The sequence below is a fragment of the Neovison vison genome, chromosome 2 (assembly GCF_020171115.1).
Source record: "Neovison vison isolate M4711 chromosome 2, ASM_NN_V1, whole genome shotgun sequence".
In the NCBI taxonomy this organism is placed as follows: Eukaryota; Metazoa; Chordata; class Mammalia; order Carnivora; family Mustelidae; genus Neogale; species Neogale vison.
The window spans coordinates 185,996,626-186,022,038 of record NC_058092.1 but is presented as its reverse complement, the minus strand read 5'-3'; the positions used below and the strand labels follow the sequence as shown (position 1 = coordinate 186,022,038).

Here is a 25,413-nt window from a genome sequence, read left to right as displayed (position 1 = left end):
TTTCAGCCGCGACCCACTATCCGTCTGTCACCGGAGTCAGACCGCAGGAGGAGGGCGGAGGAAGACTACGGCGTTTGCTTCGCCAGCCGCGGGGTGGGAAGAAGGACATTAAAATACTGCAGAAGTCAAGACCCCCCTTCCCCCAGGTCGGACCCTGACCACGATGCGCACCCCGGGCTGCGGGCGGCTGGTGCTGCCGCTGCTGCTTCTCGCCGCGGCCGCCCTGGCCGAAGGCGACGCCAAAGGGCTCAAGGAGGGCGAGACCCCCGGCAATTTCATGGAGGACGAGCAATGGCTGTCGTCCATTTCGCAGTATAGCGGCAAGATCAAGCACTGGAACCGCTTTCGAGACGTGAGTCTGCAGGGCCGCGAGGGCCGGGGGCGCGGGTTTGGGGAGGAAGGCTCGGAGCGGAGCCCCAAGCGCCGGGAGCGGCGGCCGCACGTCGCAGCCACCGGCTCCGCAGCCCAGTCGGCTGACCGCACCGAGAGTAAACAACGCGCACCCACCCTCCCGCCAGCCGTCGCCGGCCCAGCTCGGCGCCCCCTCCCCGAGACCATCATTCCCCCACCACCCGCCCCCGGACCCGGACCCCAAGCCCCACAGCAGCCCCGGGCGAGTCCCGAGCAAGGAGTTGCTCCCGGGGCGCGTACACCAGACACGGTCTCCACTGCAGGTCGGGCGCGGAGACGGGCGCGGGATGCAAGGGGGGTACAGGGCGGGGGAGGTGGGAGCCCTGGCTGCGGCTGGACCCCCGACCGGCTCCCCTCCTTTTTTGGTGGAAAAGAAAAGAGGCCCCCAGGCCTGCCCCCAGCCGGGTGGATGCTGCAGGCGCCACATACGGGGCACTGCAGAAGGGGCAGGTCTGGGTGCGGCCGGCGGCTGGTAGGTAGCATCGTCTTGCGCGAGTGCCCTCTATTCCCACCTTGGGCTTTGGGGGAGGGAGGACAGAAGGGGACAGAACCCTGGGCTGGGACTTTGAATTGGGGTGGGGGTAGGTGTCCTAGCAATCTTCATTAGTCGACATGGTAAAAGGCGTGTCCATGATTGGGGGCGGACGACGGCAGTGAAAATAGCCGAGGCCACCTCCGGGTGGCCACCAGAGCCAGGTCTGGGGTCCCCATGCAGAGTGGCATGAGCTCACGGAGGCTGGTTTTCCAGGACCAACCTATTGTGGGGAAGCCGGGCCCAGAGATGGGAGAGACTCCCATGCGGAGGAAGGACTCTGCAGCCCGGTGGTCTTGAAGAGCAGAGGCGAGAGCGGAGGAGCTGGGTCTGGGGACCCTTCGGGGACGCCTGCCCGAACCGTGGTTTAACCTTGGGCGGAACTTAGCCTGGTGGGGGTTGGGGAGGCGGCTGCGGACTAGCCGGCATTGCTGCAGCACTTTGTTTACGAGCACCTGTAGATCAGAGGGGAAACCGGAGACTGCGTTCCCAGAAGGGGGAAGTAGGAGCTGAGCGGGGGAGGGGCGGTGGGGTGGGTGCCGGTGGCAGAGGGCGTGGCTGGAACCCAGAGAAGGGGGCCGGGTGTAAGGTGGAGGATGGGCCCGGATGCCGATCCACCAGGGGAGAAGAAGGCTGGTCCTGGCCACCTAGTGCTCTCAGATGCCTGCCAGCTCCCAGAAAGCGTCCAATAGGACCCCAGGCCTCACTTTTCACTTGCCAAGGTCCCTTATCAGACCCACCAGGCACAACACTGGCCACACTGTGACCTCTCTCATCTTCTCTTAAATTGTGGGCATCCAGAAGTTCCTTAGAAATGTGTTTAAAACACACATACTTCATACACTATCCAGCCAAATGATGTGAAAAGGCAGAGATATGGATCTTTTTGTTACCGTGAGACAAGTGACAGTTTCTCTTCAAAGTCTAACCAGTAGGTTGTAAGTCATCAGAGAGCTTCGCATGCAGCCAGGTCAGCTGGGGCAGAGGGGCCTGGGTCCCAGAGGAGGCACAGCTGGTCCAACCAAGGGAGGCAGGAGTCCCAGCAAGGCCTTTTCTGAGGCCCCTGCAGGCCCAGCACAGATTAGCTGCAGTCTCCTGCCGCTGCCTGGGAAGCAGCCTGGCCATAGCAGCGAGGGGGCAGCTGCAGGCTGGTCCATCCCAAATCCATGTGTCACTGGTCCAGGCCTCCCTCTGACTCGCTGGCTGTTTGATCTTCCAAAGCGAGACTGGTGAAGGTCAGGGGGAAAAGAAATGCTTATCAGAACCTAAAGGTTTAAAAATAAAGATGCCTCCCCATCTCCTTTCCTCCACCTGCTTCCAATAGCCAACTCTGTAGGTGAGGCTAAATGACTTGACTGCTTGACCCCCGGCCCAGGGCTGCCCACCTGTCTCCCTGTATTGGTGCCAATCATTTCCTCCTTCCTCTCAGGCACCGGATTATAAATTCTGCAGGGCCAGACGCCCTAGGATTCATGGAAAGCTTTAGGGCACGTTATTAAGATGGGCGGCCTCAGGCTTTTTTAGGGAAAATGTCCTCTAAAACCCCATTTAAGGTAGTGTTGGCTGGGGGAAGACAGGATCAGGGAGAGGAGGAGGCCAGGGAAGGCTGGGCAGGGGGTTCTGGCTCTGGGGACCCATTGGCAGCTTCTGCAGAAGGGCAGGAGGCTGCGGGCTCAGAGCCCCTGCATTGCACAATCCTAGAGGGCCCACAATGTGAGGGTGCCCCCTGGAGTTGTGCATCATTCATGCTGTCCATAGGGACTCTGCCAATACCCCAGACACTTCTCAGCCCTCCTCTGTTAATAGATGCCCCATTTTCTACTCTAAAGCCCGAAGGCCCTCTAGTTGGGCCCAGTAGCATAGGGCTTTATATACATCTCATCAGGCTAGCTTTCTGGAAAATATGCTTCCTGAAGCCTCAAAGGCAAGATGGATGTTCTTTTGGACGTCTAAGGCATTACCAGGTCATACCAGCACGTTGTTCATAACCACAAAATGACGCAGGCCCCCAGTTTGCCTGAACAGAAGAGAGGCAAGTGAGAGGGGTGGAATGTTCTTAGGGCATAGGATGGAGGAGTCAGTATTGTAGGTGAGGGGCGTGTCTCATTAAATGGTGCTGACTGAATCGAGGGGCAGGGGGAGATTAAGGGCATGATGTGGAAGAGGTCAGGAGGATGAAGAAGAGGAAGAAAGCATGGGCAGGTGCTCCAACATGGAACTGGTCTGAGCTGGGTAGGGGGGAGTTGAGTTTACCGTTCTTTCTCTGAGCACTAGGATTATAGGGAGGCAGGGTTTACCAGCGGAGTAATCCCCCCCTCCAGGGCCGGGGTAGATTTCCTCTAATACCCAGTGCCTCACTGCCAGGGAAGAGAGCTTCATGCCAGAGGAGAGGGGGAGGTTGTGATCTAGTTGTGCCCTCCCCTGGGCAGGCCTGGGCCTTTGGGAGGCCTGCTTCCCAGCACTGTTATCTCCAGCTTCCCTCCCAGCAGAACCAGGTGGAACTGCCCTGTAGTCTTCAGGACGGAGCCTCCGGGTCTTGGAGATAGAGACGCACCTGTGAGAGGAGCCAGGCCCGTGTTACACAGCATGCTTCCGGGCAGGACCTGAGAGCCAGGCGAAGAAGCACGGAATGAATGTTCTTTTTCTTCTTAGTTCTTCCCTACTTTGTGCTCCACGTCCATTAAGCTCTCATGAGACTGACGGGCGTCTAGCACGGTGCCTGGCCTCCAGCAGGCACACAGTTACTGTCTGTCAAACCACCGATTGTAGTGAGCCCTGGCTTCCAGCTGCCGGCCCTTGGCATCGTCTCTCGTGCCCCTCTACCACCCTCTTTGTCATTTCATGACCCATGCATTCTACGGTTGAAGAAGCAAAGGCTCAGAGAAGTTAAGCAACGTACAGCAGGGTAAAATGGCTAGAAAGTGGCTGAGCTGGGATTTGAACCCAGGTCTTCTGGTTCAACTGCGCTTTTCAGGGAGCTCAAGGCCTAACCCTTAGGGACACATGGGAAGGAGGAGTCTACCTTGAAGAACAAAGTCGGCCTCAGCTAGTGCCCTGTGTGCCTCCAGGTTGCCCCGGGGCTGGAGCGGCACCTCCTAGAAAGGGGGGCCGAAGCCCTCAGGGTCTTCAGCAGCCGGCCACCTCCTGCTCCCCTCCTCCCTGGACCTAGCGACACTCCAGAGGCAGCTCTCTACCCAGGAAAGGCAGGAACTCGCTGTGCTGGGAGAGTTCTGGCCTGGGAGCTGGAAGGCCTGGGTGCAGGTTTGGGCTCTGCCACTGGCTGGCCGTGTGATGCCAGGTACGTCACACTACGTCTCCAGCGGGCAAGGAGACCAAAACCTGTGCGTCAGCATGGAGGCGTTTTGTCACAGAGCTGGAGGGCATCCATTTCAGGTGGGACTCCCCAGCCTCAAGCCCCTCAGAAAGCTCCCGGAGGGACCATCATCTCTGGGGCTAGCCCACACCAGGCCTCAGTCTCCACAAGAAAGACGTTGATGTGTGTTAGCCCCTTCCTTGCAGATATGAGCACCTCCGCGGTGCAAGGGGCTTCACCTTGACCCTGGGAGCTGGCCCGGGGAAGTAATGCCCGCTGGCTACTCATGAGTCTTAGATTTTTAGGATCACCAGGCAAGCCAGTAGCAAGTTTTAGCCACAAAGGGGCTCCCTTCTCACCGCCCCTTCCCTCTCCCCATTCCACACACCTAAACCAATGCAAGTGTGGGAACAAGTGGCACAGATGTTTGTGAACAAGTGTGGGTGCATGAGAAGAACCCCAAACTGGGTCAGAATGGATTCCATAACTAGGGTTTGGGGATGGGAGGGTGAGTCCTTGCTTGGCCTCCTCCTCCATTCTGATTTTGAATCCTCTCCCAGCTGGGGGGAGGGGGGCTGGCATCTCCCAGAGCCGTGTCAGCCTGGCGAGGGACCCTTGAATACCTGGCAGGACTCCAGACCTTGGGAAGAGAGGGAGAGAAGAGCACTCTTTACCTGGAGAGGCTGTCGTATGGTCCTCTCACCTTCCAGGCAGGCTGAAGAGGGTGGACGGTCAACGCCACCCCCTCTCCTTCTCCAGAAGGTCAGAGGCTGTCTGGAAGACGGCCAGAGCTCTATCCTACCCCATGCCCCAGGGGCCCTGGGAGAACACTCAGCTTGTCCTCCTCGTGAGAGGACAGACCTCGCAGTGTGACCTTGTGAGAGCCACTTCACGTTTCTGGCCCTTGATTTTCCCATGGGCTTCATGGGCTGCCGACACAGAAACCTCTGCAAAGTCCTTGGTATTCCTTGACTCCAGGAAGATGGCCCTAGAGGCAGACAACAGCTCTTCACCCCCAACCCTTCTACCAGCTGGCAGCCCCGTCTTTGGGTGCAGGGAAAGGGTTTCTTTTTGCTCCTAAGGAAGTATCTGTGACCAAACTAGGGTAGGGCATGCATCAGCCAGAGACAGGGGACGCTGAGGACTGGGGCCCAGTAGCATCTTGGGGCAAGTACTGGGACAGAGTCTTCCTAGGCTTCATGGGCGTCCCTGCAGGTATAGCAGGTCCCCACTGCCCCCGCCGCCCCCGTCCAGGGTGTGGATCCATCAGGGCAGCTCCAGTTGATGGGCAGACCCAGGCCCAGCTGCGGGAGGGAGGGTGATGTGGTTCTGGAAACGGGACAGCCTCTCAGCTCCTAAGGGCTCAGTCAACAGTCATTGGCAGGTAGAGCCCCCTCCAGGGGTTCCCGCAGTATTTACTGGTCAGAGGGTCATTTGGTGCATGTCGGTGCTGCCTTGTGGCCTCGCTTACACTTGCACTTGTATCCGAAGAGGGCTCCAACTGGTATTTTAACATGTGCTTATCCAGTTCCTCCCGTGGTTAAGCCCCTGAGGGCAGGACCTGGGGTTAAACTACCTGTGCACCATACCACCCCGTCCTCCGAGTGTTGCTTGGGCTGTGTGTGCACACTGCAAGGGCTCAGTATACACGTATGCATTATGGAATGTGCCAGGAAGGATCTCAACTAACTCGTCCTGGGATCTGGGGAGATCTCTTCCTCTTTCTGGACTCCAGAGGTGGAGACAGTCAAACTAGAACCCTGGCACCCTGATTCTCCAGTGATTCATTGTAGGATAAGGGAGTGAGTGACATCTTTTGTAGGAAGGTTGTCCCCTTGCTGTCCTTCCGCCCCTTCGTCTGCCTCCCACCCATTCTCAATATGCCTATAGAGCAGTACAGTCACCTACCTATAAGGGCTGAGAACAGGTAAGCCCAGGACTCCCACAGGTGGAGAATGGATTCCCCAAGGCAGGGCATCCTGTCCCTCCAACATGCTTCCCTGACATCAGAAAAGAGGTCAAGGCTTCACTCAGTTGAAAGGACAAGCCAGGCCTGGCGGGTGTCTTACCCCTGCCTAGATGCAGTCTTCCCCTGATCTCTTGTTCCCCTGCACAGTCTGGAGCACATGGAAGAGCCTGGACTTATTCGGGCTCTTCCCCGCCCGCCTCCATCCTCACAGTTCTCAGTTTGGAAGAGCTGGGACCAGCGCAGAGCCGTGGAGCCCCGGCAGCACGAAGCCCCTACGTTTTCCAGACTGAGATGCAGACCTGGAGAGGTGCAGGCACCAAGAACCCTTCTTCCTTCTCAGCCCAGGGTTCTTTCCCCACGCCACGCCTGTGTTTCCACAGAGATCTCTGGCCTTTAAATCCTGCCTCCACTCATGTTCCAGAAGGGAAAACAAGGTCCCAAGGCAACTCAGAATAGAATTTCAGGTCTCATCTCCTTTTTATCCCTCCCCTGTTCTCTGCCCTTTATGGCCTCCTGGGGCTGCTGCCTAGAACCAGAAACCCAAGGAGAGTGTGTGGAGGGGGAGGGAATGGCTGAGACGCCCCGGTGGTGGAGAGGTCAAGCCCGAGGAGCCAGGGGCATTGCTGCTTGCATACCTGAGGCCAGGTGGAGCCCGTGGCATGCTGGGAGAGGTAAGCACATTTTGACCCTCCAAGGAAATTCCTCCAAGGGGTGGGGGTGGAGCCCAAGAGTCTTCCAGATGCCTGTCTCCTTCTGTTTGTGCAGGCCTAACACACAGCCTCTGCCACTCCCTTTGGGAGGGGGACAAATATTTAATGACTACCCCTGTTTTCACACCCTCCACACCGCAGCCACTGCCTTCTCAAGATGCCTTCTGCCTGGGTGTGTGACAGAGGTGTCAGTCCTCAGCTGAGAAAGAGCCTAGATGACCTCCGCTCGGCCTCTCCTCATTCCTTTCTTGGCACCCCACTGGTGCTCCTCCGGCTGTTTGCAGAGAGGGACGGAGAGGCCCCAGCCACAAGGGCCCCCACTCCTGGGCCTTCTTCAGGGGCCTGGGCTCCAACGGAGGCTCCCTCGCCTGAGATGAGGTGAACATAATGCCAAGTGCAGGGCCTTTCAGAGGTTGAGAGAGGCCTGGCCCACTTCCATTTTTAGAGGTTCTTGATCTAGTAAAAAATGAAGCAATGCCATAACAGGGTTACAAAAGTTGTGCTTAATTTAAAGTCTCACGACGAACGTCTGGTCCTGTTGGTGTGCTTCTGTCTCATTTGGTGACAACGTCAGAATTCTATCTTGGAGGCCCTTGATGTTACCATGAGCCCCCAAAGCAGCTCTGGCCCACCCCGTCCCCTGGGCTCCCACCCTGTGTGCCCAAGAACCCAGGCTTCGGTGGTCCCCTTTCATGGCTTTTGAAAGTCTAGAACTTCATAGCTCATCAAGTCCTCTGAGACATTGCCCTAGGTCGCTCCACAGCTCAGGGAGGAAGGCAAGGGAGTCAGCCCATTTCACAGACGAGAATGTGGGGTCCGGCGAGGGCACTATTGGAGCCTACCGTCTCGCTGGCAGTCAGAGGCAAAGCCAAAAGGGGACCCTGTGCCCTGATTCCATGTTAGGGGGTCAGTCTCCCCATCACACTGTGATGCAGAGAGGCAGGTGGAGATATGCTCAGGGGCTCTTAGTCCAAGCAGCTGGGGCCTTGTGGGGAGCTCTTCTTTGGCCACAGTCACCACAGCGCTGTCCTCCTCAGCAGATGGAGAGCCTGGGAGAGATGGGGTTAATTCAAGCTGTGAAGTGAGCGGGTGATTTGGGTGCTAATTAAAATGACAGGAAGTAAACAGTGCTTGGAAACACCCAGCATGTGCCCCCTCAGCCCAGCTAGGCCTGCGCACTTACCACCATCTCTCCCCCGGCTTGGCACAGTGGGCCCCGTCTCCATGGCGACCGCGCTGAGCTGCAGAGATCAAAGCAGGAGATGGGTGAGCTCCAAACCAGCCCAACCAGGGGCTTAGGAAGGGGTTTCTGGGAAGCGCCTGCAGAAGGCGGTGTCCAGGTGTCTCAGCCCCTCCGAGGGCTCCAGGACTCCCTGCCCAGGGCTTGCAGCAGAGCTGGTGGAGTGGGCGGAACCACCGCTGAGCTGGGATCGGACCTCCGGGTCCAGTCGCCAGTCTGGGACTTTCCTCATCTGCTGAAGTTTATGGGTTTATGGAGCAGCATGGAGTGCAGGTTAGGGACCCAGATTCTGCAACCACAGTTCTGGTGATACCAGTACTCTTCTGCTGTGCATCTGACATGTGATCCTGCGTATGTCGCTTCACGTCTCCAAGCCTTCGTGTTATCATCTGAGAAATGGGGATAACAGCAGTAATTTTCTCTTAGAGTTGTTGTAAAGAGTACCCAAGCCCATGAATATAAAGTGCTCTGCACAATGCGGGCCACGTGGTAATTGCTGAAAAGATGTTAGCTGTTATTAGCAGTGTTTTTACTATGGGTTAGGTGCTGGGCATAGAAGGATGAATTTTATAGGGTGTCTGCCCTCCAGGAAGTGGCCATCTCAAATAGGGCAGAAGCAACAGCATTGCATGGTATAACCAGGACACTCGGCCTGAAGGGAAGCTGGGCTTGGGGCTGAGCTAGGGGAGATGATGCCTGAGCGGGGGGTTCGAATGATGAACAGAAGCCCTGGGGCGGGGAACAGACACACATCCTGCATGAGAAGAAGGCCGTGCCGAAGTCTGGCCATGCTGAAGCCTCCGCTGCAAGGTCATAGGGCTGGCATAGCGAGGAACAGATTGGGAGAAGACAGACTTTCTTTTGTAGGTGACAGGGAACCAGTGAGGGTTTATTTTTTTCCCCCCAAATTTTATTTATTTGACAGAGAGGGAGCACAAGCAGAGGGAGCAGTAGACAGAGGGCAAAGCAGACTCCCCGCGGAGCAGGGAGCCCCATGCAGACTGGATCCCAGGACCCCGGAATCATGACCTGAGCCGAAGGCAGATGCTTAACCAACAGATCCACCCAGGTGCCCCAGGGATGGTATTTAAGTACAATATTTGTTGTACTTTTTCCCCTTCCTCAGAAAGTAAAACCTCTTCACTGGGAAACCTGGCCAGCTTGGTCACTAAAGCATGTGACTCTCAATCTTGGGGTTGTGAGTTCAAATCCCACGTTAGGCCTAGAGCTTACTTAAAATCTTTTTAAAAATTTAAAAATAAAGAGGATAGAAAATATCCTCCTGGGTGGGCTCCTGGGTGGTTCAGTGGGTTAAGCCTCTTCCTTCGGCTCAGGTCACGATCTCAGGGTCTTGGGATTGAGCCCCACATCGGGCTCTCTGCTCAGCGGGGAGCCTGCTTCCCTCCACAACCCCCCACCCGCTGCCTCTCTGCCTACTTATGCTCTCTGTCTGTCAAATAAATAAAATCTTTTAAAAAAAAAAGATAGAAAATAAAACATGTTCACACTGTAGAAAGTTTGGAGACCTGGAAGAAGGCAGAAAGATGTCAAAATTCTCTGTATTCCTATTCCCCGGAGGAAATCACCAGTAACATCTTGGTACGAATCCTTTCTACCTCCTAACCTCTAAGATTTTTTTCAAAACGAGAGCAGAGCATATTCAACGAAGAATTTTAAGGGAGAGAGCTGGGGTCAGGACTGTGTCTGGAAGGATCCTTGCAGCTGCAGCTGGTGTAGAGGAGGACAACTGACCGATCTGGGAGACCTCCAGGGACACCACAGCGACTGCTGCCTGCACTGACAAGGCGGGGGTGGGGGGTGGGGAATGGCTTGTTGGGGAAGGGCCGGTTAGGGAGCAGCGGGTGGGGTGGACAGGATGTGGAGATGATAAGGACAGCCTTCCCCTTGCTCTTGTCAACTTGGAGACGGTGCTGTGATGAGCATTCCAGGGGAGAAGGCCGGGAGCCCGGGTTCCAATGAGTCAGCCTGTGCCTCGCACGCTGAGCATCTGCTTTGTGTGAGAGGGAGGGAGTAGCTGCTCTTTTTCCTCCCCGAGGCCCTATGGTAGAGGGGATGGTGCCAGAGGAGATGAGGAGAGCATTTTAGACGGAAGATGTGGAGCTGGCAGGACGCTGCCCCTGAGCGCGGCTCTGTCCCCGTGGGAGCCCTGCCAGCTCTGCCCCTTGCCCGGTTCCCCTGGGCTCCGGTGACTCTGGGCAACAGGCAGCTGAGATGCTGGGCGGGTGGTTCTAATGGGCAGCCATTGCTGAGACCCATATGGCACAGAGGAGGGCTCGCAAGCCCGAGGATGCGGAGGGAGCCAGGCTGAGAGCCGTCTCTGGGCGCAGAGCCCTCCCCACCCGGTAAACCAGATGTGCTCTTTCTTTGCCCAGAAATGCTGATCTCAGCCTAGGACCGACCTTCCATCAGGCCTGGCCCTCCCTCCAGAGCACTGGACCTGGGCTCTTCCGAATCCTTGTTTCTCAGGGGAGGACGTGATCGCTGGGTAGCAGAGCCAGGACAGAACCAGGCCGCCTGGTTCCTGACAAGACCCTTGTGCCTTTATGGGACCATTTGTCACAGCTGCTGATAAGCTTGCTTGTGGGCCTAAGTGGACACCACCGCACTGGAGGGCATGACTCACACTTGCCAACGAACTCCTCCTTTTCAGCTTATAGATGGTGTCTGCCCATACCCCACCCCAGGGGCCCCTAAATGTGGCCCTGGGCTCTGCCCCCAGGCTGCCTGCAGGACCTTGTCACCCTTCTCCGAGGGGCACCTCAGGGCGGTTCTCTTCTTACCCCACTGGTCTCTGCTCTCTCCAGGGCAGGGAGCGGGGAGCTCTCCCTTTTCCACAGGCAGGGGCTCCTCATAAGGCCTCTCCCTGACCATTTCCTGCTCCTCCACCCAGAGTCCTTGGTCTCGTCTTCTGCTATAATAGCTTTTATTAGGGGAGTGTTTTCTGGATCGGAGGGCACCCCGAGGACACCTTTAAGCTCCAAGAAGCTTCAGGAGATAGGTGCTGAGTGCCCGAAGGTCAAAGTCGGTTGGTAAGGGGAGTGTGGGCACTGTGTGGCCCTGGGCCCTCTCTTTCCCTCATCTCCCTCTCTGGCTGGCTGTTCCCACTCCCCTGAGAGTGAGCTGCTTGGACATGTTGGGGCTGGGGGTTGGGGGCAGGCATGGGCAGAGTGTAGGGTTAGGAGAGAGAGAAAGGAGGTGGACAAGGAGATGCACAGAAACACAGATGAAAGCAAGACAGAACAGAGCTGGTGCCTCGAGCCCTTCATGGGGAGAGGTCTGCTGCTCTGTCTGCCCTCCTCTGCCTCCCCAGCCCTTGCCCTCTCTCTGTGTGTGGAAGAGACAAGAAGGCAGAGCCTGAGGGAGGGCCTTGGCGCCCAAGTGTGAAAACTGGGGGCTGCTCACAGAAGGGGGCCTAGTTAACCTCATTTCTGGATAAAACCCATCTGGCATTGGGCGAGCTGCCTTGAAGTGTCCTTGTTTCCTACGCACACCCAGTGTGCACGGTTCCTCACCATGTGGGCCTGCGTACACGTGCTCACAGACGGGACTTGTACCGCTGCACGTATGCATGCTCTAGGATGTGTGCCTGTGGGCGGGCGTGTGTGCACCCAGGGCTCTCCCGAAAGCACATGCAGGTACAGCCTTGGCCACGGCATGATCTGCCCGGGTACAATGCCCATGGCCTGTTTGGCCTTGGCCCTTTCTTGGTCTTTGGCCAGAAGGCCGTGGTGACAAAGGCCCTTGTCCCTGCCTGTTCTTCTGATGCTTGTCAACTTCCAGGGGAGCCCTGGGCTTTCAGAGCTCTGGTGGATATCCTCCCTTATGCTCATGGCTGTGCCCATGTGGGAGCCCTCTGCTGCAGGAGCCCTAGGCCCTCTTCTCCAAGCCAGGCAGGTGCTGGCCCCTTGCCACCCCCATCCCACAGTGTGGCCTCTGCCTCCCATCCCATGCTTGTTGGGTGGGTGCGACTCAGCATGAAGGGCGTGGCTGCACGTGGCTCCTTGTGGCCCTTGACCCCCAGCTCCCAGAGTCCCATGCAGGGGAGGCCGGTAGCTGGGTCCTTGGCGCCTCCAGGTTGCAGTCCCAAGAAGCCGTCTCCCGGCCCGCCTGATGGACCTTCCACCTGGAGAGCCCTGGGAGCTCTATGCTGGTTGTTGGCAGCCGCCTCTGCCCCATGAGGGCTAGTGGGGAAACCAGAGGGAGCAAGGCTGGCTGTGAGCTGCTCCGCCTCCGGCCACAGTATGGTGGTGGACCCTGGGGAGGTCCCTGTGGCCAGAGCAGAGTGAGGAGCTGTCTCCAGACACCTCAGGTCTTGGAGACTGTGTGCTGGAGCCAGGAGAGAGGTCTGTACTAGGCATCGGGAAACCTGGGTTCTGAGACGCTGGGACCCGGGGTGGGTCACCTCCTGTCTCTGGCCTGTCTGACCTGTCCCGCACCAACAGGGGGCTGGGCCAGTTGATCTCAGAGGGCTTTCTCAGGATCCTCTGAATGGACCGTGGTAACTGAGGAAACCATCGACACTGGAAGGGACAATGGTCCCCCTTTCTCTCAGGGCACCATCGGATCCCTACAGGAAAGTCAGACCTCGAGTGAAAAACTGTTCCTGTGCAGTGGAAGAGAGCCCCTGCCCCTCGCCCCACTTACAGGGTGGCAGTTGCAGGGGAGGGGACTGCCAAGGGAAGGACCCTAGCAGAGGGAGAGGGTGGCATTTCTGGGACCCTTAAGGCAAAGGTGTGACAATCACTGTTCCCCGGGCAATATGGGTCCTTTAGACATCGGTCCTAATGGTCAGGCCAGGGCAATGGAGAGAAGAGGCCTCACCTCCAGTGCTCCTAAAGCCAGCCCTGAGTGGGCCCAGGCTCCCTGTAGTGAAGGCACAGGAATCCTGTCCTCCAGTGGGAGGCCATCAAGCTTAGAGAACCTGAGCAATCAAAGAGAATTGCCCAGTGCCTCTGGTCACATGATGAGGCCTGCAGAGTGCTGGGACCACATGGGCTGAGGCAGGGCGTCTCACTAAAATCCCCATCTCTCCTTCTCTCCTCCTGCTCCATTTCCCATGGCCTGTTGCCACTGCTTCCTGATCCCCAGGAGGTGGAGGTGAGTACTTCCTGGGGCGGGCGGGGGGGGGGGTCGATTGTGTATGGTCTCTGTGCAACCCCACACCCCACCCTCCTCTCCTCTCCCTCTGTGCCCGCTCCCTGACTTCTTCCCTGCAGCACCCACCATGGGATGGAGGAGTAAGGAACATATGGGAGGGATTCTGGATAAGAGCTTATGGGGATAGAGTTCTGGGGGAGGCAGCTGGCAAAGCCCAGGGGACCAGGAGTCATCTGAGCAGCCATTGGGGTGATGGCGGTTAGCATGTTAGCCCTGGAGTTGAGCCTTGGCTCTAGGATGTGAATCTTAGTCCTTCCCTTCTTCCTTGCCCCTCTGTCCTTCCTTAGGATGACTACATCAAGAGCTGGGAGGACAATCAGCAAGGAGATGAAGGTAACGTGTCCCTCCCAGGGGAGACAATAGGACTGACACCCGTGAGCACTTGAGATCTGCCAAGGGCATATGCCAGCCATGGCCTTGGGGGCTTTGTGGGAGCCAGACCCTGATGGCAGTGGGGCTTTGTTGCTGAGGAGCTCTGGCCCTTGGGCCTACTACAGAGAGGAGCTCACAGGTGGGGCTGAGGGTTCCTGGGCTTGTTGGCACTGATTTCCGGGTGACCTGTGTCCTGGCAGCCCTGGACACCACCAAGGACCCCTGCCAGAAGGTGAAGTGCAGCCGTCACAAGGTGTGCATCGCCCAGGGCTACCAGCGGGCCATGTGCATCAGCCGCAAGAAGCTGGAGCATAGGTGAGGGGCCTGGGGAGTTGGGGGGAGATTCTGAGGGTGTTGCTTAAACAGTGAGGGCTTGCCTGATCGTCTCCTCTGTGGCAGCTATCTATTGCAAAACAACCTGCCCCCAAACCTTGTGCTTAAGGCAACAAATGTATTATCTCCCACAGTTTCTGAGGGTCAGGAATCTAGAAGTGGTTCTGTTGGATGATTCTGGCTAGGGTTTGCCACGAGGTTACAGTCAAGGTGCTGACTGGGGCCGCATCATCTGAAAGCTGGATTGGGGCTGGAGGATCCGCTTCCAAGCTCACTCACGCAGCTGTGGGTTCTGGTCACAGAGATCTCTCTCCATAGGGATGCTTGAGTGTCCTTACAACATGGGAGCTGACCTCCCCTCGGTGAGGCAGCCGAAGGAGAGAGAGAACAAGGAGGAAGCCCCAATGTCACTTATGATCTAGTCTCAGAAATCATACGTTGTTACTTCTGCCACTTCTCTTTGTTAGGAGCGAGTCTCTAGGGTAAGGAAATTACACTCCATGTTTCAAAGGGAGGAGTGTCAAAGAATCTGTAGACATGTTCTAAGACCCCCACACTCTAGGAGATCCATCACCAAGCAGTGTGAAAGGCAGGGAAAGGCATCTCTCCTCTCTGGGACTCGGTGTCCATATCCATAAGACAAATAGGTTGGCCCAGATAGTCTGAGATTGTTTCCGGCTCCTATATGCCACAACTTAATAAAATATTTAAGGTTCTAGCTTCTGAGGCTTGCAGAGGAGGGAAAGGTATTAGCTCCATCCCAAGGACAAGACCTGCCAGCATCCAAGATCTCTGGGCAAAGGTCCCATTTCCCTCCCCTCTCTCCAGGAATCCATGTTTCCATGCAAACTCTTCCATTTTGTAAATGTTGGTGACTCAAAGACAAACATCTTTGGTGGCCAAACAAAATGAGCCTCTGGACCAGATGTGGCCCATGGGCTGTCAGTTTGCAACCTCTGATTTGGTATAACCCTTTATGCGAGGTGCAACTCCTTTTTAAATCTGGCAGTCAGACCTGGAGTTGCTGCCTGAAGGCTCTGCTGGGCTCAGTAACCACAGGAAAGGGTGAGCTACTGGTCCTCACCCTGCCTAGTTGGGCCATCTGCCCTTAGGCCAGAGGAGGGTCTGGCTGGGGCTGATGGGAAGGGTGGGCAGGGTAGGGAGGAGGCTGCAGGTGCTGTGATCACTGGGGCCAGCTTCCTCTTGGAACCAGTCTGTTGAACCTTCTTCCCTTTGGGTGTCCCTCTCTCATTTTCGCCTCCACTCCATGCCCTCCCCATCCCTGTCCTGTAGGATCAAGCAGCCTGCCCTGAAGCTCTCTGGAAACAAAGACACCGTCTGCAAGCCCTGTCACATGGCCCCGCTGGCCTCAGTCTGCGGTTCCGATGGCCACACTTACAGCTCAGTGGTGAGGAGCTCTGGCCCCAGGTGGGGGGCGGGGAAGGCTGGCGGGGGCTGGCTTGACACCCGAAGCCATGGGGAGCAGAGAGGACAATGCAACCAGGGCCCCTTGGGGTCCCCCAATGCTGACACAGGGTCTGGTGTCCTCAGTCAGTGCATGTGGTGTGGCCCGCCAGAAGGGACACCTGAGCCCCGGGCTTGGGCTCCATAAAAGTAGGAGCCAGACCCAGCTTCTGGCCTGACGTGGGTGCAGGTGTGCAGGGAACTGTGAGTCAGAGTAAGTGAGGTAAGATCCTCAAGAAAGTACCCAGGGCTCTGGAAGGGGAGCCATGTCACCTAGTTGTCAGGGGTGGGGGGTGACGGATGGAGCTTTCCACAGGGAGATTTCCACCCCGAGGGGACAGTGTACACCAGCCAGCACCAGGCATTTGGGGGCAGGAGAAAATAACCCTCCAGGAGACAGCCATGTGGGAGGGAATGGTGGCTGTGGGGAGTGAAGCCCTACCGGATAGGATTCTTAAGAAGGTTAAATGAGACATCCGTGAAAGCATTTTATAAACTCCAAAGGACCACAGAAATGCAGGTGCTAATTGTGAAGACTTCTGCTAGTGAGCAGGAGTTGGGAGTTGCTTGGTTTTTGGAGGACACTGTCCACTGGGGTTGGGTTCTAGGGCTTAGGGACACTTTGGGGGCGACATGCAGATTGATGAGTCACAGAGTCACAGGCTTGGGGAAGGGGTGAGGTCACCGGAAGAGGAGAGAGACTGTGTCAGAGGCTGAGGACAGAAGCTATACTGGGGAGGCAGGAGGGAGGGATAGAAGAATGCTGTCAAACAGCCCAGGGCAGAGTGAGATCTGGGCAGGAAGCTGTGTTCTGGGGGTCACGGACTGTTCTGCGGGGACGTAGGGCTCCTCAGGAGATCTGGCTTCTATCCCAGCCCTGTGGCCTTGGGCAAGTCACCGGATCTTTCTGAGTTTCCGTGTTCTCTGAGGAGCAGCCAGGAGCCAAGGGAGATACTATGAAACAGTACGACCCCTTCTCATTTACTGTCATCCCATGGAGATGAACCCTACGGGACCCGGAAAAACACTCAAAGGGCGGGGAGCGGGTGAGACCCTCTCCCAGGCTGCCTTCAGCAAACAGCTGTGGCCAAGGGTTTTCAGTAAAGGCAGGGGAATGAGCAGATGTGAGCGGAGAGCAGGTGGCTGTTATCCAGAGAGCTGGGTGAGGCCCATCGGAGTTTACTGTGGAAAGACCACTGAGGGAGAGGCTGGCCGCCTTCCCCGGGGGCTGAGGGACTGTGGTAAGAAGGAGGTTGGGCCAGAGGGCCAGGACTGGGGTGGGGGGCAGTGGGCAGCTAAATAGGGGAAGTGGGTGGGTTGGGGTGAGGGCGTGGGGAGACTCGTGTCCTGGGAAATCACATGTGCAGAGACATTAAGCTAGGGCAGACCAGGGTTCGTGGGAGCCCCTGAATCCCTGGGAACCCCTTTCCAGCCCTGCTGTCCTCCCCAATGCTAGGTACCTTTGCCCCCCCCCGGGGGGGACCAGGAGGGCTAGCCCCCCAGGCTGTTGGTGGCTGCTGTCGCTCCTGTCAGATGTGGCTGCCTGGTGGGCTCGAAGTACCCCAGCTCCAAGGACCCATCTGTGAGCACCCCCTTGTCACACAACCCGACCTTTCTTCTCGTGCAGTGCAAGCTGGAGCAGCAGGCCTGCCTGAGCAGCAAGCAGCTGACTGTGCGATGTGAGGGCCCCTGCCCCTGCCCCACAGAGCAGGCCTCCCCCTCTACCACCGACGGCAAGCCAGGTAACGCAGAGCCCCGGGCTCCAGCCGGGTCGGGGGAGGCCTCCTTGCCAGTATCTCCTGGGTCACTTCCTTCAGGGCTCTGGGGTGCTGAGAGAGGTTCACAGAGCCAGAAGGGAGATGGCAAAAACAGGGACAAGCCTGAGGACCCGTGGGGCTGGAGGGGATGTGCCTCAGGTATAGGGGGCATGCCATGTGTGGTCTGAGGGCGAGGAACTGAGGGGGCAGGAAGATGGGAGACAGTGGGCGGGGACCTTTGATTTCTCACTCACCTTGCCTCTTGACCACTGCCTGGTGTCTGGCCTGTGGGACGGCATCCCAAGCTGAGGCCATGCTGTGCTTCGACCTACCTTCACCTGTGCCCCTTTCTCCCCGTTCTTCCAACTGTAGAGACCTGCACAGGTCAAGACCTGGCTGACCTAGGGGACCGGCTGCGGGACTGGTTCCAGCTCCTTCATGAGAACGCGAAGCAAAACGGCTCGGCCAGCAGTGGGGCCAACCTGGCCGGTGGTACAGAAGCTATTTGCTCTGCCTGGGACAGGGGAGGGCAATGGGGAAACAGGAGTGCACTGGGCCAGCCTGCCTGGTGTTCCCTCCTGCTGGACTCTGAGCCTTGAAAAGGACCTAAACCCAGAACAAGGAGAAGGAGGCTTCAACTAGACAGGAGGGGTTTGGGTTAGCTATTGGAAGAACTTCTAGAAGTGGGTGGAAGGTGCTTAAAGCCTAAAATGGGTAGCTAAGACAAGGCAAGAAATGATCTTCCCCGAAGGGCTTTCCAAACAGGGTTGTGAATAGCTTAAGTGCAGTCCTGTGTGGAGGCAGATGGACCGCCCTTCAGCCGTTCTTGAGTTTCTCACTCCCATGGTTATGTTCTGAGCTGCCCTGACCCTGACCCTGAACAGATGGAGAGGTGGAGGGATGGGTGGACAGATGGATGGAGTGGTTTACCTTGAGCACGCCTGAACCTGGCCTTCTCCCCAGGGCTGGACAAGAGCCTGGGGGCCAGCTGCAAGGACTCCATTGGCTGGATGTTCTCCAAGCTGGACACCAGTGCTGACCTCTTCCTGGACCAGACAGAGCTGGCCGCCATCAACCTGGACAAGTACGAGGTCTGCATCCGCCCCTTCTTCAATTCCTGCGACACCTACAAGGACGGCCGGGTCTCCACTGCTGAGTGGTGCTTCTGCTTCTGGAGGGAGAGTGAGTGTAGCCCCTGGCTGGTCCCCTACCCCTCACTGCACCCCGCCTCACCAGCCCCGCCCCTCCCTGGCACCCCCCCACCCCCGCCCCCAGCCCACCTGCTTCCTGCCTGCTCCAGCACCTCATCTGTTGGAGCCCAGGGAAGCCAGCACTTTAAATCCGTTCCTTGGCAAGCACCTCAGTGATCCAGATTTGTGGGTCCTAAAGCATATGCATGTTAGGAAAGTAAAAACTACAAATGTAAAATTTCTAGGGCCCCTTGGGGCCTTGGAGAGGGCTCCTGGGCTCTATGGCTGAAGCTATACTGGCTTCTCGATGATTCCTCTTCTGGGCACGTCTCACATTATTTACCCCAAATCTGTGCTCATCAACCTTAGAGATAGGACATCGTTTGCTAGCTTTCTATATCCTGAACCAGAGCTGGGCGTGTGCTCAGAGATCACCTCAGCTAGGTGGCCACTGTCATCAGTGGGGAAGCTGAGGTCCCTGGGGGGCAGCTGACAGGTCCGCCCAAAGGTAGGGGAGGCCCTGGTGCTCCGTGTCCAGCGTCCTGCCTGGTTCCCACCACCAGCGTGTGTTGGAGGCACTATGGTGTTTGTGGCCGAGGCCCAGCCTTCCACTGCGGCCCCACCGTATCAGGCCAGTTTGGGACCGTGGGCAAGGCACTGACTCTTCAAGTTTGGTTTCTTCATCCTGCTATGAGGGTGACCAGAGAAAATCTGGGCGCAGAGCATGGGTCAGTCACAAATCCATCTGCCAGCATGTGGTATCTCAGACAGTTTTAGGGACCCCACCTGCCCCACCTTCTGGCACTTTCACCATCCAGGCCTCTGAAGCTCATTCTGTCCATTCTGTACAGCAGCCTCCTTGGGCAGGAGACTGGGGGCTGACCTCATTTTACCATCAGCCAGGCCTCTTGCTGGGAAGGGCTAGGGACTTCTCAAGGTGACAGGCAATTAGATTTGGCTGCAACTACATCTGGGCAGCTGCTTCTTTTTTTTTTCTTATTTTTTTTTTTAAGTAGGCTACGTGCTCAGCATAGAGCCCAACATGGGCCTTGAACTCATGACCCTGAGATCAAGCCCTGAGCTGAGACCAAGAGTTGGATGCTTAACCAACTGAGCCACCCAGGCGCCCCTAGTTTTGAGCTTCTGTCTAACCTTCCCTCTGGTCTCATGTTTCCCCTTGGGCCTCTCCCCTGGGGAATCCACTCCGCCTCTTCTTCTGGATCCTGCATTCTTATCCCAAGAGTTCCCAACATTCTCAGGGTGCCCTGGGCTTCTCAGGGCACCTCAGCCCCTGCCACAGCCATGGAATGGCCTCCCCCGTTTGGAGCTTTTTAAATTTTTTTTTCCTCTCCTCGAATCTTGCAGAGCCCCTATGTAAGTTTTTGGGAACTTGGAGGGACCCATGCACCCCACTACCACCATGGGGCTTCCCCAAGTCAAAGCCTGGGTATTTGTGTCTTGAAAAGCCTACTGCTAGGTTGCCAAGCCTTGGGGGCCCCTCTGTGAGTCTTACCAGCACCACGGGATGGCCCCCGTCAGAGGCTGCTTCTCTCCACACAGAGCCTCCCTGCCTGGCGGAGCTGGAGCGCATCCAGATCCAAGAGGCTTCCAAGAAGAAGCCAGGTGAGGGGGCTGGGCTGGGCTGGGCTGAGCTTGGAAGAGGCAGGGGAGGGGTGCCCCAGGGTCCCCCGGAGGCCCAGCGGCTCCGGCCCCTGGGCCTTACAGGAAAGCCGAGCCCAGAGAAATTAGGAAAACAGGAAGGAGAACTCCCCTCCTGTTCTTATCCTCATGGTGGGACAGGGTCTCCCAAGTAGCCCCTCCATTCTGGGACTGGAGGATGGGAAAACAGAAGGTTCCTAGAACCCTCCATTCAACTCACTCCGGCAGGGGTGGCGGCGGTGGGGGGTACGTGCAAAACTCAGGTGAACCCCCTCCATAGCAGATGCTCACATCTGCAAACAAATACCCGGTGCCAACCCCAGAGGGAACAGTAGATGCGGCCCAGGTCAGGGCAAGACAGACTTGGTCCCTGGTCTCAGAAGGCACACAGGCTACTTGGGGAAACACAATACATGGGTTGACACACCAGAAAGCCAGAACTACACATGATGGCTTGTGTAGGTATAGCGCTAGGGGAGAGCACCATGGGTAGAAGGTAGCCTGCGCATCTGCAAAGGCCTCTTGGGGGAGCTGGTGTTCCAAGGGAGACCTGAGAGATGAGGATGAGCTCGCCCAGGGCTGGAGAAAGCTGGAGGCTCTTGGCAAACAGAAAGAAAGGGCCCATGTGGCTGGATCATGGTGGCTGAGGGGACAGAGGGCCAAGAGGCAGAGAGCAGCCTCTTGCTGGGCCCACGAGACCAGCGTGCGTGGGACCCAATGCTAGAATCACCCTACAAAGCCTTGTTGACCAGAGCCCAGGGGTCTTTGGGGATGGGCGGCAGCACTCCTCAGGAAGCCATGCTTTTCTACCCTGGAAGCTGTCCTCTCGGGTCTGTGTTCCCTGGGCACACTCCCTGGGCCTCAGGGTTCCCGTTCGGTAGTGCCTGGAATAGTCGTTTCAATGTGTGTCACCCGCCTCCCCGAAGGGGCAGAGTCTCTGTCTGGGTCGGCGTGCTCAGAAGTCTATCGGGTGGACACAGGGGTCATAGTTCCTGGGTCTGAGGGAGTGCAGGTGGGCCCTGAGGCTAAGAGGAGAAGCCTGGGCATTGCTGACCGAGGACAGCCAGGTCTGAGGAGTGGCGGCAGGAACCAGGGCTTTGAGCACGGTGCAATCAGGGAGGCAGGTTTTTCCAGCTCAGTCCGGTTGAGGCAGAAGAAATGCTACTGTGCCGCCCTGGGCATCTGGGCTGCCTGCGCTCCTGTGGGGTCTGGACCCTTGCTCATGGCCCAGGCTCTGATGTGGCCACGGAGCCTCTGAAGGGCTCACACCCCAGCGCCTGCTCTGACCCTGTGGGTCCTGCCATGTTCAGGAATCTTCATCCCAAGCTGTGACGAGGACGGCTACTACCGGAAGACACAGTGTGAGCAGAGCAGTGGTGACTGCTGGTGTGTGGACCAGCTGGGCCTGGAGCTGACGGGCACTCGCACACACGGCAGCCCCGACTGCGGTAAGGGCCAGGCAGCAGCACGGGCACCACCCCCGGTACCCTATGACCTGCCCTGGGAGGGCTTCTGGGGGGCCTGGCTTGTGGTGGATCCTGCTGGCAGCGATTTGAGGAGGCCAGCGGGGTCCTAACCGGCCCCTTGGCTTGCTCCCCTCGCAGATGACATCGTGGGCTTCTCAGGGGACTTTGGGAGTGGCGTCGGCTGGGAGGACGAGGAGGAGAAGGAGACAGAGGAAGCAGGCGAGGAGGCTGAGGAGGAGGAGGGCGAGGCGGGCGAGGCGGACGACGGAGGCTACATCTGGTAGATGGCCCTCGGGGAGCCATGGCAGGCCAGGGTGCCGATGGCCAGGGGAGACGGGCCAGCAGAGACCTGGACAGAAGCAGGCAGCTTATGCATGGATCCAGAGGATACAGTTGGAAGGACGCTGGCTCCAGCAGGGACGACTGGGTGTGTGACTGTGCATGGCCCATGTGAGACCTGTATGGCTGGGACATGTGAGTGTGTGTGAGTGTGTGTGAGTGTGGCATGCGCTGACAAATGTGTCCTTGGTCTGCACTGCTCCAGAGACCTCCTTGTTTGCTTTCCATTTAGTGCTGGTTTCAAAGTACACATATCCACCCACCACGAGGTCAAAACTGATGACATGAATGCCCCCTGCCATGTCCCCCAAGCCCCCTCTGGGCCTGTTCTGACACCCTTGGGTTGCCCTGACCAGGGCTTCTTGTCTTGATTGCTATCCTTGGCTCAACCAGCGCTGCTTCCTCCTGCACGTGCCTGCCCTCTCCCACCCTTGGGTGTCTCCATTGCAGAGGGTTGGAAAGGCAGGGAGCTGCCTGCTGGCTGGGGTCCTCCTGGGGCCAGGCCAGTGTGGCTGGGACACCCCCACCGGCTTCTGATGACGTGGGCCGGGACACCCACAGCAGTGAGCCCTTTCCCTGCGCCGGACTCCCTAGCACTAGACTCCCAGCCCTAAACTCTGCTCTCCTAACCCAAACCTGTGTGAGCGAAGGTGTCTGAAGCTGAGGGGCTGAGGGAGGGGCCGGAGCAGAGGGAGGAGGTAGGAAGGTTCTGCCTTTGCCGATCTGGCAGGAGCTCTCAGGAGTGGAGACTGGGTAGCCCTGAGTGCCAGACCCTTGAACAGCCTGGCCCCCTCCTGTGGGCCTCAGGTAGGGGCCTGGTCTGGACTATTCTCTTGGAGGCGGCGGGTGGGCGATAGTTATACAGGTGGGCTCCGCCAGGCCGTGTGGGGTTGCTGCACTGCCCTAGTCCCCAGGTCCACTTTGGAAGCCTGAGGATCGGGCTGCAGGTGAAGAGGCTGCGTGTCAGCCGGGGTGGGTTGGGGGGCGGTGTATTTGCAACCACCTCCTCTCCCATATAGACCTTCCTTAAGATGTGGGGAAGCTGCAGCTGGGGAAGAGTGCCACTTCCCGTGACCTTTCTCCATCTCTCCTCCAGGGGGCAGCACCAGGCCCATTTCCGTCCCCTCCCCTTCCAGCGCCGGGACCTTCTCTCTGACCCAGTGGAGGGTCCCCGAGGCTGCTCTAGTGGAGGGGCCGAGATTTGTGAGGTCAGAGGGGACAGGACAGGACTGGGTCCAAACATTCTGTTCTCCCAAATCTCCTTACCAGGTGGGAGCCAGGGTGGATGAGACCAAGCTCTCTGATTTGAGTTTCTTTTTGTTTTCTTTCCTAATCAGTCTCATTCTCCCTGTTGAAGCAAATTCCTTAAGACTTTGGGCAAAGAATTTCTAACCTGGATCTGGGCCTCTGCTGTCCTTCTGTGCGTGATGAGTGCCGTGTGTGTTTGTGTGTGAGTCTGTGAGCGGCTGTATGTGTTTGAATGTGTGTGGGAGCCTGGGGTGTGAGGAGGGGTGCATGTGTGGGGACCCCCCGGGGCAAGTCTCCCCGGACAGGGCTCAGCCATCGTCCCTTCCTGGCTTCGGAAGCATCCGCTGAGTCTGCTGGACCTTATGGACGAAGCTCACCCCGACTGCCTCTTTGACTGCACCCCGGAGTCAACATCTTCCCAGTCCTATTCTGGGGAAAATATTGAAACCGCAGCTAGCCCCATGAGCCGCTTCTCATCCCGCAGCACAACAGCACAGGGTAGGGTGTCGCGCTGTCCCAGACCCCCCAACATTCCGTCTCCCGCCGCCCACCCTTCTCTGCCCTCCCACCTCCTCCCTCTGGCCCCGGCTCAGTTCAGGGAACTGCCCTTTGCTCTCTGAGCAGCTGCGACTCTTCCCGCTCTCACTAGGAATGGAGTCTGTCTGTCTCTTCCCTCTGCCCCAGCCGAGGCTTCTGGACCTGTCGCTGGGAGCGGCTGTTGAGGAGGCTGGGGCGTTCCAGGGTGGGGAGAGAGCTAGAGGAAGGGACACCCCTCTCTCACTGTTGCCCTCCCCTACTGGGGGCACAAGCTCTCTCTGTGTCTCTGGGTCTTCTGGTTGTGCACGTTTCTTATGACCTTGTAAATATGGTGTAGAAAGAAAGCAAAAGGCGCTGAACTAGATCCTGGTGGGACTCAGGGGTCCAGCCTTGTCCTGTCTCTGAAGCCCCCACCCTGCTTTTCACCCCACTCTCTGAGTCTGAGCCCCCCGCCCCCAGAGCTAGACAAAGCAATTTGTTCCCAGGGGGCTGACAGCCTCCGACTGACTGCTTGTCAGACAAGCTGCAGGCTTTCTCGTGAGCAAGTCGCAAGGTGGGCCTTCCTTGGCTCCGCAGATTCACGCCCTTGACCAAGCTGCCTGCCACCCATCTCCTTCCATGTCCTTCTGTGTGGATCTCCTGTCTCCCCTGGTTTAGGCAGGCAGTGGAATTAGGGCTCTGTTGAAAAGAGCTCAGCCAAACTTGAAGAGCAGTTTCTTGCCGGGCCCCGGATCTGTCCTTGGCTGCCGGAGGCCTCCTCACCCACAGGGGCTGGGAGAGATGGGTGTGTCTAGGACAGGGAAGCTGGAGTTGGAGACAACAAATGTGCCTTGAGAGACCACTCAGAGGTTCAGGGTGATGGGGAAGGAGGCAGGACATTGGAGCTCAGGAAGGAGGAAGAGGAAGGCGAAGTTGATGAGGGCACCGTGGGACATCATGACGGTCCCTTATTGTCCCCTTGGTGCTGTGACCGCAGGTGCTCAGCGGTCACACTTCCTTCCCCACGCCAGCCTACCTGGCGTTAATGGCCACCCTGCGCCTTTCGTGAGCTCTGTCTGCTTCCAACTTCACCTCTGAGTGCGTGGGGTCCCTTGGGACCCCCATGGGAACCCTCCATTTCACCAAAGCCTCACCTCAGCCCTTGGGGAGGACGAATGGCTTAGTCTGGCGTGTCACGATGACACCCGGCGCCGTCATCGTGAGGCTGTGGGCAGGCGGGGGTCAAAGGGAAGAGACGCCGGGGGTACAAAAGGAGACTCGAGATTTCCCGGGGAAGTCGCAAGCAGAGCAAACTGCTCTACAGCCTGAAGCCTACTTAAATTGTGTGATGTGCAATAACTGAGCTTAGAGTTAAGAATTGTGTTCAAGTGCTTGGATTTCCGTCTGTATATTTCAGTGCTGAAATCGTATCTTTCAGTAATTTTAGATGTCCTTAAAAAATCGAAAAACAAAGTGTTAGACCGTGTATGTGCATTGATGGGCACTCAAGCGTCCCTTGAGTCACCCCACCCTGTCCCTTTCCCCTGTGCCCCCAAGCCCCTCACCCCCAGGCCCCCTTCCCCTTGGGGACCCCGCCTCGTGTTGTCTTTATCTGCCTATTACTCAGCCTAAGGAAACAAGTACACTCCACACATGCATAAAGGAAATCAAATGTTATTTTTAAGAAAACAGAAAATAAAAACTTTATAAACACCA

At 57.5% G+C, this 25,413-nt stretch overlaps 1 protein-coding gene across 1 annotated transcript; it reads left to right on the top strand.

Annotated features, from left to right (window-relative positions):
* Positions 1-128: 128 nt before the first annotated feature.
* SPOCK2 (SPARC (osteonectin), cwcv and kazal like domains proteoglycan 2) lies at positions 129-25,413 on the top strand. The gene is made up of 11 exons (XM_044239735.1): positions 129-352; positions 13,285-13,293; positions 13,641-13,686; positions 13,926-14,040; positions 15,352-15,466; positions 17,150-17,264; positions 17,652-17,771; positions 18,243-18,461; positions 20,030-20,092; positions 21,439-21,576; positions 21,733-25,413. The coding sequence occupies exons 1-11, from the start codon at positions 164-166 to the stop codon at positions 21,876-21,878; spliced, it is 1,275 nt and encodes a 424-aa protein (XP_044095670.1). The 5' UTR covers positions 129-163; the 3' UTR covers positions 21,879-25,413.

What these genes read in the sequence shown, in the direction of transcription:
- SPOCK2 (XM_044239735.1), top strand. Translation starts at nt 164, where the DNA reads ATGCGCACCCCGGGCTGCGGGCGGCTGGTGCTGCCGCTGCTGCTTCTC. An exon ending in CAATCAGCAAGGAGATGAAG is followed by an intron (nt 13,687 to 13,925) that starts GTAACGTGTCCC and finishes GTGTCCTGGCAG; the next exon opens with CCCTGGACACCACCAAGGAC. An exon ending in TACCACCGACGGCAAGCCAG is followed by an intron (nt 17,265 to 17,651) that starts GTAACGCAGAGC and finishes TTCCAACTGTAG; the next exon opens with AGACCTGCACAGGTCAAGAC.